The sequence below is a fragment of the Zea mays genome, chromosome 1 (genome assembly GCF_902167145.1).
Source record: "Zea mays cultivar B73 chromosome 1, Zm-B73-REFERENCE-NAM-5.0, whole genome shotgun sequence".
NCBI lineage: Eukaryota > Viridiplantae > Streptophyta > Magnoliopsida > Poales > Poaceae > Zea > Zea mays.
In genome coordinates this window covers 17,860,898-17,871,169 of record NC_050096.1, presented here as the reverse complement: position 1 = coordinate 17,871,169, position 10,272 = coordinate 17,860,898, and the positions used below count along the sequence as shown (strand labels likewise).

General features: G+C 41.9%; 2 protein-coding genes across 2 annotated transcripts; both read right to left on the bottom strand.

Annotated features, from left to right (window-relative positions):
- Positions 1–333: 333 nt before the first annotated feature.
- Positions 334–2,401, bottom strand: LOC100274071 (uncharacterized). The gene is made up of 3 exons (NM_001148450.2): positions 1,768–2,401; positions 1,205–1,619; positions 334–846 (listed from the first exon to the last, which is right to left on the bottom strand). Exons 1-3 carry the CDS (start codon positions 1,828–1,830, stop codon positions 737–739), a joined length of 588 nt encoding a protein of 195 aa, NP_001141922.1. The 5' UTR covers positions 1,831–2,401; the 3' UTR covers positions 334–736.
- A 1,428-nt stretch (positions 2,402–3,829) lies between these two features.
- LOC542329 (phytoene desaturase) lies at positions 3,830–9,917 on the bottom strand. Its single transcript, NM_001352010.1, has 15 exons — positions 9,792–9,917; positions 8,732–8,975; positions 8,520–8,652; positions 8,313–8,401; positions 8,157–8,214; positions 7,513–7,668; positions 7,196–7,344; positions 6,534–6,653; positions 6,131–6,344; positions 5,956–6,058; positions 5,784–5,831; positions 5,598–5,643; positions 4,515–4,702; positions 4,243–4,405; positions 3,830–4,120 (listed from the first exon to the last, which is right to left on the bottom strand). The coding sequence occupies exons 2-15, from the start codon at positions 8,909–8,911 to the stop codon at positions 4,052–4,054; spliced, it is 1,716 nt and encodes a 571-aa protein (NP_001338939.1). The 5' UTR covers positions 8,912–8,975; positions 9,792–9,917; the 3' UTR covers positions 3,830–4,051.
- Between the last annotated feature and the right edge of the window lie 355 nt (positions 9,918–10,272).

Below are 10,272 nucleotides of genomic sequence, written 5' to 3'. Positions count from 1 at the left end.
AGAATCAGCGATCTGGCTTCTGGCATAGTCGGAGCCACATAGGCCATATAGCCATAATGTCTCAAACTGGTGCCTCAAATTTAAATATATGGCTCTACACATCAAAAACTACTTCAACAGTGTCTTATTTTATAAAATTCGGTCAAAAAATATAAAGCACTCTCTCAAGTGTCTCAAATTTACTATACCGTAATGAGATGTCCTATAATTTATATTTGGGACTTTACTCTTAGAGCATAATATTTTTGGTGCTCTAATTTCAATAAAATTTACTTATTTTTAAATTATAGGACATTTTTATAGGTCACTGTTGTAGATGCTCTTACTGAATTTAATACCAACTGCCCCCAAAAGCTGCAGCAAAAAAAAACATTACACTCATAGGATCAACCAATACATATATCTACCAAGTACAGACAATATATAGAAATATCCTGCTGACGAGAGAGTGAGGTACTAAGCAGCACTACTGATGAAGACAGAAGACAGATATACATAACAAGAACTTAAATCCGCTAAAAATGCCGATGCTAACTGCCCCAGTACTCTTTATATCACAAAATCACTAACAGCTACCCTTCAACGCCTTCCTTCGGATTCAGTGTGTCTTGGCTACCAGCAGGCAACAGCTGAAAGTTTTGAAAGCCATGTCCCATCATCTTAACACCTTCTTTTAGGATAAATCATATCGATTCTTGCAACAGGCTAAGCTAATTGTTCCTGCGAATTTACTTGATCATTCAGCACCGGAGTGCAAAGCCCTGCTTAGTCTCCTTTTCTTGCATGCTTTCATTGATTCTGTTTCAGCTTCAGCCTCATCGTCAGCAAAATTTTGATCAGAGACCTCTGGAGAGGGAGGGAAGACACAGAATTGGGTATTAGAAACAAGTTAACAGCACGATGCTACTGCTGAGCAGTGCTCGTTGAGTTCAGAAATCAGAATAAAAGCAAACAGGTTATTGGAGTAATTGAGCTGTCCTGTTATTCATGTCTCTTCTACAGATATGTTACTGCTGCTAAATGCATGAGTGAAGTTTATGCAATCTCAGTACGTGCCATGGAAAAAAATCAAGGATCAACTGCATTGATTTTTAAGAACTAGCTGCATAACTAATTAGGACACTTTGTAGCTGGGCTGTGACGATGCTTAGTAAAAACTAAAAAAAAAACAGTGTTCAGATACTAAGTAAAGATGTTCAGTCACCTGTACTTTCATGTAGAATCTGGGGTTCTCCCTTACAAGCTCCCCGTTCCCTTCCATGAGACACTGAAGGGCTCTTGCGGCTTGCCTGAGTACCCGACTCATGGTCGCCCACTGAGGCCTCGACCGCGTCACTCTGTGCGTTACTACCGCAGTCACGTGGCCTGAAATGCCGGATCCAAGGATTTGCAGGGACGCAGCATTTAGCCCCACTTCGCACAGGGGCACTGGTCTTCTCATACTCGATGTACTCCCACACCCCCCTGCGGAGAACCTTGAAGCCAGCACCATTTGCGTCCTGCGGATGGTTTCCATGGTTGTATAGCTGGTCGACGAAAGAAGCCTCCATGGAGCTTATATACAGCATGTGTCTCTCGTCCGTCCACCCGGCGGACATCGTGTCCAGAACTCGGTTTCCCTGTCAAAGGATAAACAAAACATCTTGTCAAAGAACTCGATTTTCCCTGTGTAGGAATTGGTCGAGAGAAAGGGGATCATGTATACACAACAGCCCAGCGGACAGACAGGAAATTAGACGAACTAAAGAACTGGCAGATACTATGTACCTTGGCAATGCCACCGGCAGTTGGCTCGGCCTTAACGGGTCCATTCAAGGACACATCCCCCATTGGGTTCTCTGAATCAGAAAAGAGCCAGCAAAGGGATGCAAAATTCCAAGGATTTGCTTGTATTTCGCCCGAGCTTTATCAGATGCAACAATTATGTCTTCACTGCTTCCTCTACGAACAGGCAAAAAAAAAAAAATCCCCCCTTCCGATATTCTTTCTAACCAGGATGGGGAGAAGGCACTAGACGAACAAATAAGCAAACTGGACTGCAATTTCCTAGACGCCGGATGACTACGGATTGGGGGGGAGACTAACCTGCAAAGATCGCAACTCAAAAGAAACAAGAAAATCCGCAAGGGTCACAACGCAACGACACACCTAGGCAAGAACTACCGTGGCAGATTTCGGTGGAACTCAGGTGAGCTCTTGACCGCGCCAGCCCCGAGAAACCAAACCACGCTCGGACAGCAGATGAAGCAAGCCCCCTAGATTTGGCTTCAGGCTCTGGAGAAACGTCTAAGAACAGGAGGAGATAGAGAGACAGAGAGAGGGGGGTATATAGCCGCAGCCAGCAGCAGATGAGAGAATGGTCATTAAAAATGAAACACAAGGACGGCGATGATAGTAGTAGTAGACAGGATTGAAGAGGGATCGGCACCCTACCGGACCCTTGGACATAGTTTTACGCCTACGTGCCGGCGCTTTTCCACGTGGACGTCCGACACGTGGCAGGGGCAGGGAAAATATCGGGCCTCGGATATTTGTTGGCCTCTCCGTCCGCTCGCAGTCTCTCTCCTTTGCCGCCGCAACAGGGAAAGGGTAGCGGGAAAAGATCTGCACCTGGGACCCGCCGCCGCTTGTCCTGCAACCGGAGGAACGAAGCGGTGGGCGCATGGGAATGGGATGGGATCATCACAGCCTGGAGATGTTTATCTTCAGCGCCCAGTCTTGTCCTGCTGCCGTATGGGCATGGCTAGCTCTCTGAATAATCTGCCATTTACTTTATTCTGTTATATCCTAGTGAGCGGTCAGCAAATGACTCTTTTGCAACACAAATGACGAGAAAAGGTATATTGTTCTGATGCTTTATTGGTCCAGTTACACCACTTCATTTTCTGGTGGATGTAACATCAGAGGCACACGCCAGCTCGCCAGTTGCCAGATAATAAACTCATAATGTATCAGTGGTTTCTCTGTGCATTAAAGAATAGATTTTAGTAAGTTTCAAACACACTTCTAACGAGTTTAGAACAGATTAGTCAACAAGAAAAATATCCTAGTATCTTTTACTCTCTCTGTCCCAAATTAAAATACATTTAGATAATTAATAAATTCGTATAATATTTATTTGATGTACGTATATTATTATCCATTTGAATATAAACATAAATCAAAAGCTAAAACGATAACTATTTTAGATCGGAGGGATACATCACCTACTGAAAAGCTAGAGCAATCAACTTTGCTATTTTTAATAACATATTAAATGTTGTTACATCCACTAAATCAAACATTAGATAATAATGTCTAGAAATAATAAATGGGTACGTTGACCGTTGTAAACTCCTAAGAAATAAATGTCTAATAGATGGTGAAGACGTAAAATTTTATTTTTATTTTGAAACAGATTGTATAGAAATCTATTCTAATAGATGGTTATGACGCAAAATTTGATTTATTTTGAAATATTATTTAGTCTAGAAATCTATTTCTTTCAGGGGTAGAGTAGCAGTACAAACAGAAATGTGGCCGGTGATAATATCTGGGATTCAAAAGGACAATTATTGAGACGCAAGGAATCTGAGCAAAAATATCTTCGACGCCCGAAGTGCATTCCGCACCTCCCTGTGCTTAATAACTGCAACTCGGCAAATAAAGTATGCCCGACAAGATAAACGGCACACGGCTTCGGGGATTGCTACAGCAGCTCTCCCGATAAAGTTCAGGGAGCAGGGACCACCAGAGGTTTGCTGACTAAGCTTACCACAAATCCTCCCATGTGGGATGGATTAACCGATTGATAGGAATAGGAACCACCGTCTGAAAGAACACAATATCTATCTGAGATCTCTTTATCGCTTTTGCTTTCCCAAAGGTCTAACAATTGCTATGCAGATCCTTTTACATATATATCCGAATATGACATCAACTACAGTCACCACGAGATGGTCAAAGGACCATAACAGGTGTTGTCTCCAACATGACCATTGGGTGGGTTCCCATTGAAATAGGAGATAAGATAGCACCCAGTGGGGATGACGATAGCTAAAGCCAACTACAACTAAGATGGGACGGGAACTTCTCCTGATTGTAGGCTTTTCTGGCTCCTGAGTGTGAGCCTGCTATAATCCTGGAAGCAGTAAATGTTAATTCATTAGCTGCAAAACATGTATCATACCGAAATAAATCCAACAACACAGAAATCTGATGCTTTTATGCACAACCAGGACCACGGTGAGTATATTTATTTACCTGCACAATGGACTGGGCGCAAAGCTTCCCGGATAGGACTGCACCTTCCATGGAAGCCAGGTATTTCTGCTTTGTGTAATCACCAGCTAGATAGAAACCTTCGATAGGTGACCTTTGGAGAGGCCGGCAAGGCTCACAGTTTGGGACAGTTTTGTAAACCGATCTGTCAAAGCAAGCCAGAATACAAACATTAGAAAACAACACATAAAATTATCAGAGCTAGAGCTACTTATGGTTATCTGTCAGGAAGTGTCTTCAGCAAATATCCTCACCTCGGTGTCTTCACAATATGATACTTAAGAATCTTTGCTTTACTCTGATCAGCAGCAATTTCATCAGGAAATAACTTGGCTAGCTCTTCCATAGTTGCATCGATGATTTCAGTGTCACTTCGACCAATCCATTCGTCTGCAGGAGCAAAGACCAACTCCAGCATTGAACGGTTTGGGTCATAGTATTCCTACAAAGAATTAGAAAGAAAAAAAAAACAGAAAGAAAGAAACATGTGAGTGTGCATCTATATGTCATTTGCTACCAAACATAGCGTGATTCAGTGTCCAGTGACACGTTCACCAATGATTGAAGTACTACACTTTGATAATCTATGTGCACACACAACTAAAATTCATAATGTGCAAGATATTTATATTTACACTTAATAATCAATTCATTCTAAATCTCATAAGCCATAAGACCTTTTAAATGTAGTTAAAGTAGACCTAGTGCTAGAGACTCTCGCATAAGTGGGGTGGGGTCTGTGGAAGGGATAAACCCAGTCAAGCCTTCTTCCGTAAATGTGGAGAGGCTGCTTCGAACCCATGACGAGACAACTCTCAGCATTGCATCATACCTTTTTAATGTAGTTAATAAAGTAAAATTAAGGTGGATATTGTATGTCTTTTATTGTAGTTAATAAAGTAAAATCCAGGTACATATTGTATGCTAATGATTGTGGAATATTGTATGCTAAGTAAGATTCAGGTACTTATTGTATGCTAATAAAGTAAAATTCAGGTCGCTGAGACCCTAGAAATAGTAGATATTCCCTCCATCCCATAAAATAAGGCGTGCATGTTTTTAGAAAAGTCAATGTTTTAAAACTTTGACCAACAATTTAGAAAAAACATATATTTTTAGTGTATGCATGTTATATACTTGAATTTGTATTTAAAAATACTTTAATATGATGTTTAATTTGTATTTGTTGATGTCCTATTTTAAAAGAAATTAATGGTCAAAGTTTCACTCTAAAGACTTTGCCAAAAAAAGATATGCCTTATTTTATAGGATGGAGGGAGTATATAGTTTAGTATGCTAATGATTGTGGAATGATGATAAGCTCCTCAAGTTGGTACCTTGCAGGTTACTGACATGTCTGCATAGACACTTAAAAGTGAACTCCTGAAAAGAAAAGAAAAAGACATGGTATTTAATACTGCAGATGGACATTCAACCAGAATAGCACATAAAACATGTTGATAAAAAATCATAACCAAGATTTATTGCACAATAAATGCATTAACTACAGCCAGGAGAGGTACCTGCTGAAAAGAAGGTGGTCATATGTGTTGTTCAGTTTTCTGTCAAACCTGAGGTATTCAAAACAACAGAAATTTTCAGCAAAGCTTCAGAAATGTCTCGACGAACAAGCATAATCCAGACAAGGGAATCAGGCAATTCACAGTTCAGAACCAAATATTTCAATCAACTAACCATATATGAACATTGATAACAGGAACTCCCACCAACTTCTCCAGTTTCTTGAAATAAGTAATTTCACTCCACTCTTGAGGTACAAGAAGCTTGAAGATATCGACTAAATACAAAGACTAGTCAGTTAAATTGGATAGCTGCCAAGGAAACAAGGTTTACTGGAAACAAATCACACCTGGTGTTGCACAAACATAAGCATCTCCAGTTATCTGAGTTCCATCACTAAGTGCGAAGTGTTTTACAGTTCCATCAGGATTCAGCTCTATCTTTTTAATACGAGAATTCAGGCGGACCTCTCCACCCCTAGACCGAATGTGATCAACAATAGGCATGCATAGCCTTTCAGGCGGATTACCATCCAAGAATGCCATTTTAGAACCATGCTTCTCCTGCACATTTACATAAAGTAATCTTTTCAAAAGATCCACAAGGCATCTTAACGTTGCAAGTACATATTAGCATTTTCTCAAGTAAAAACAAAGAATATAGACAAGAAAATAAAAATCAATATTTGTAAGCTATTTCTTCAAACAAAACAGGCAACTAATATATTGCACAATTAAATAGAACAGCTATACCTGAAGAAATCGGTTCAAAGCAATCAAAATGCACTGCATAGATAGCTCATCAGGATTTATGAAATTGAGTGCCTTGGACATTGCAATAAAAACCTCATCGTTCACCCGATCAGGAACACCCTGTGCTGATCAAATAATTGTGTCAGGCACCACATGGCTCCATAAACAATAGAAGGATATATTACCATCTGTATTCCAAATGGAAAGTAAAACCATATCTGAAGAATATTGTGCGTGTATATTAGTTAGGGCAGGGCTGACTCAGTGCCGGAGGCTCCAACATGAGTGAGGTCTAGGGAAGGGATAAAGCGAGCCCCCCTCCCCACCCCCACCCCCACCCAAAAAAACTGTGCCTTTTCCTTTTCTGCTACACTGCAGGACCTAAAGGGATGAACACCGCTGGATTTTACTGGAACAGTCAATGCAACTATAAGCATTGCATTGCTCAGCCTAACTTTGCACGGAAAGGGGTTTACAACTTTACATAGTACAAGCATATGAAGCAATTGCGTTTATGGATCTAACTATGGCCCTTCCAGAAGATATGACAAGAAAGGAAAAAAAATACTGGCAAACTACAAGCTCTCTAATATTGATGAGAGGCAAAATGTCATCTACAATTCTACACAGAGACTAGTCTAATCAGCATATTTAACTCATACCTGCTTTTTCATCCATTCTGAAACGGTTAAGCCATCTTGAGCTTCAACATAAGGTTGACCACCAACCATTGCTGGCAGAAGTCCGATTGCAAACTTCACCTTCTCGGGCCAGGTAAGCATTTCATTGTTTCTCAATATGGCCCATATCCCTGTTAAAAGCAAAATAGTGAATCACAGTATGACATCAATTAGCAGAGTTAAGCTCAACGGTAACGATGTAATGTTATTATTGTCACTAATAAACCCCTAATAATGTCCATATATTAGCAAAAATGAGAGAACCTGTTGCAATAACTCCACCGTTGTGTATAACTTACCATTTATAGGTGCTGGCAAAGTTTCTGGGAAATCAAACCGGCTGAATTCTCCTGGCTTGTTTGGCATGGCGAATATCATAGAGTGTTCTTTCCACTGTAAACGATCCTCAATCCTAAGCTCGCCAAACAGATTCTGTATGTTGGGATAAGCTCCAACTTAAACCAAAAATCCAAAATACATGGTTACATACACATAGATAATAAGTGTCATATATGCTAGGAAGGGAATGGTAGCAATCCAGTGATATGTGAACATAAGGACATATTCGACTGTGGAATTATGGATATGATGGTCTATCATCAACATGGTTTATGTGAATTGAAACATGTGCTGCTGTATGTTTAAGGTGTCTGCAAACTTTTCAGGCTATTCTGTAACTACTGTAAGTTAACAAAATTTCTTTTCACAATAATGACTTTGCACAGATATTTAAAGATTGTCCTTGAAAGAAAGTCCTGTGCCATTAGGAAAAATAAAGGCATGATACAAGGAAAGAGTGCCTTAGAAGTTTGTGTGATGGTGTGTCTGAACAGTTTGTTAATATGTGTAGAAACCATCATTTTAACTGTAATTTTTCTAAAAGAAATAATCAAGAACATGAAATATGATGAAGAGGACCTCAAGGACCAGAACTGTAACTTACAAAAGATATGAAGCCCAGTCTCGTACCAATCTCCATCTTCATCCTTCCAAGCAGCTACCTATCAATGCATAAAAAATCATAAAATAACAAATGCTGAAAACAGTGAATGAGAGCAATTCAGAGAGTAGTAAACAGTCATGCAAGTATTTATCAGACCTTTCCACCCAAAACATCTCTTGCCTCAAGCAATATGGGTTTATGTCCAGCATCTGCCAGATACTTCGCTGTTGATAGACCAGCCAATCCTGCAAAAGTAACATTACAAACTATAAAACTACCAACCAATTAAAGATTCCCTTGAAGTTCCCCACTTACAAAGAAAAATAACATATGTGCAAACATTAATCGTGAATTATGTCAGACCTGCACCAGCAACCACGACCTGCAACGGCTTACTGGGGCGTTCGCTGTTTCTAAAAAATGAAGAGAGCTGTCCAGCTTCCAAATAGTTTATTGTGCTTTCTAGTGGAGGTCTTGGAAAATCCTTGCAGACAACCTGCAGAAAAGGTAATCAAATATGATTTCACAAGAAGCACAGTGAGAACACCGAAAGAGTGAAAAACAAAAGGCTGAACCTGCAAGGCAGGATGTCTACGGTGTGATCTCCTTCCTTTATTCCTTGAGACAAGTTTTTTCACGGCAAAGCTTGTATAGTGACTACTCGCAAAACATCTCTGAGGAGGAAGTTGCCCCGCAAAAGATCTTGTCTGGCTAGCTCCAGTAATATTCATAGATGACAGGCAGCCAGTGTCCATTGTTGAGCAACTCTTGATAAAGTGGGGGTCAGCTCTGCTTCAGCCAATAGGTACAGGCAGACTACTGCAAATTCAAGGAGCCATAAGACAACCCACAGCTATGAAGACATTTCCCATATGGTATACGTATACGATATAAATTGATCCAGGTTGGTAAATACCGATAAAGATATTCTAGGCTGAGAACAATTGATGGATTAACAACGAGACGGAGAAACAAGAGACAATTGCATATTTAGGATTCCAAACATTGTGCTTCGCATCCAAAACATTTGCTTTACAAAAAGAGATACAAATATGGCGTTGCCTGGAACTTTTTCTAAACAATTTCGTAGCACCACCATCTCAGACTAAAAAAGAAGCATCTGCCCTCCCCTCTAGGCTCCACACTATCTCATCCGGTCGCTACGCCACAGTTTCTGTCAGACAACCGAACCGAACCATCGCAGCCTGCTCCATGCCAGTCCCAGACCAGTTACAAATTCTCGATGCTTTCAAAGCTTAAAAGCCCTATCAAATTCACCGGTCCCCGGCCTCCGCCCCCGGTTGCCGCCCCCAGCGTCCACCGGCCCCGGCCGCCGCCGCCCGCGGCGACCTCCTTCCCTCCCCGCTGCCGCCATGGCCATGGTCACCCCTGCCCCAACCCTGCCCGGCCGCCCACTCCGCCAAGCCTACTGCCTACCTGCCTCCCCCGATCGGCCCTTCACGAGACCGCCGGAGATGGAAAAGAAGATAACTCCGGCGGGACGAGCGGTGCAGGCGGCGCGCTGGTGGAGGACGAGGCGCGGCCGCGCAGCAAGCAGGCGAGCGGCGCCGTGCGAGTGCGAGTGCGGATATCCGATCGGCGAGAGAGAGAGAGATGCGGAGGGGGGCTACTCACCGGAGGATAGGAGAGCTGAAGAATGGAGGCGGCGGACTTGAGGCGGGGGGCAGTGTCGTGGAGGCGGGGGAGCCCAGTTGCGAGGAATTGGGTGTGTACGTGGGCGATGATAAGATGGAGGAAGAGAGAAGAGTGGAGACCTCCGCATTTGTTTGGAGCCGTAGAAAGGGACAAGCGCACGACGAGACCGGGATGAGGAAGATGTGCGGGTGGAGGATGCCTTTTGGCGCCTGGCGCGCTCTACGTTTCCGTGGTATATACCGCTAACCCGGAGTACTCCGATAATCTATGCTGTTTTTTTTTTTTGCTAGCCCGTGTGATGCCGCGGAATACATAGTGACGAGACTAACATATTACCTTAGCAACAGACGGAGTGACTACAATAGTGACGATAAACTTCATAATTAAATATAGATATAGAACAGTATATAGTATTATTATAAATACGTCGATCCAAATATATTAAAAATTTATGTTGAAT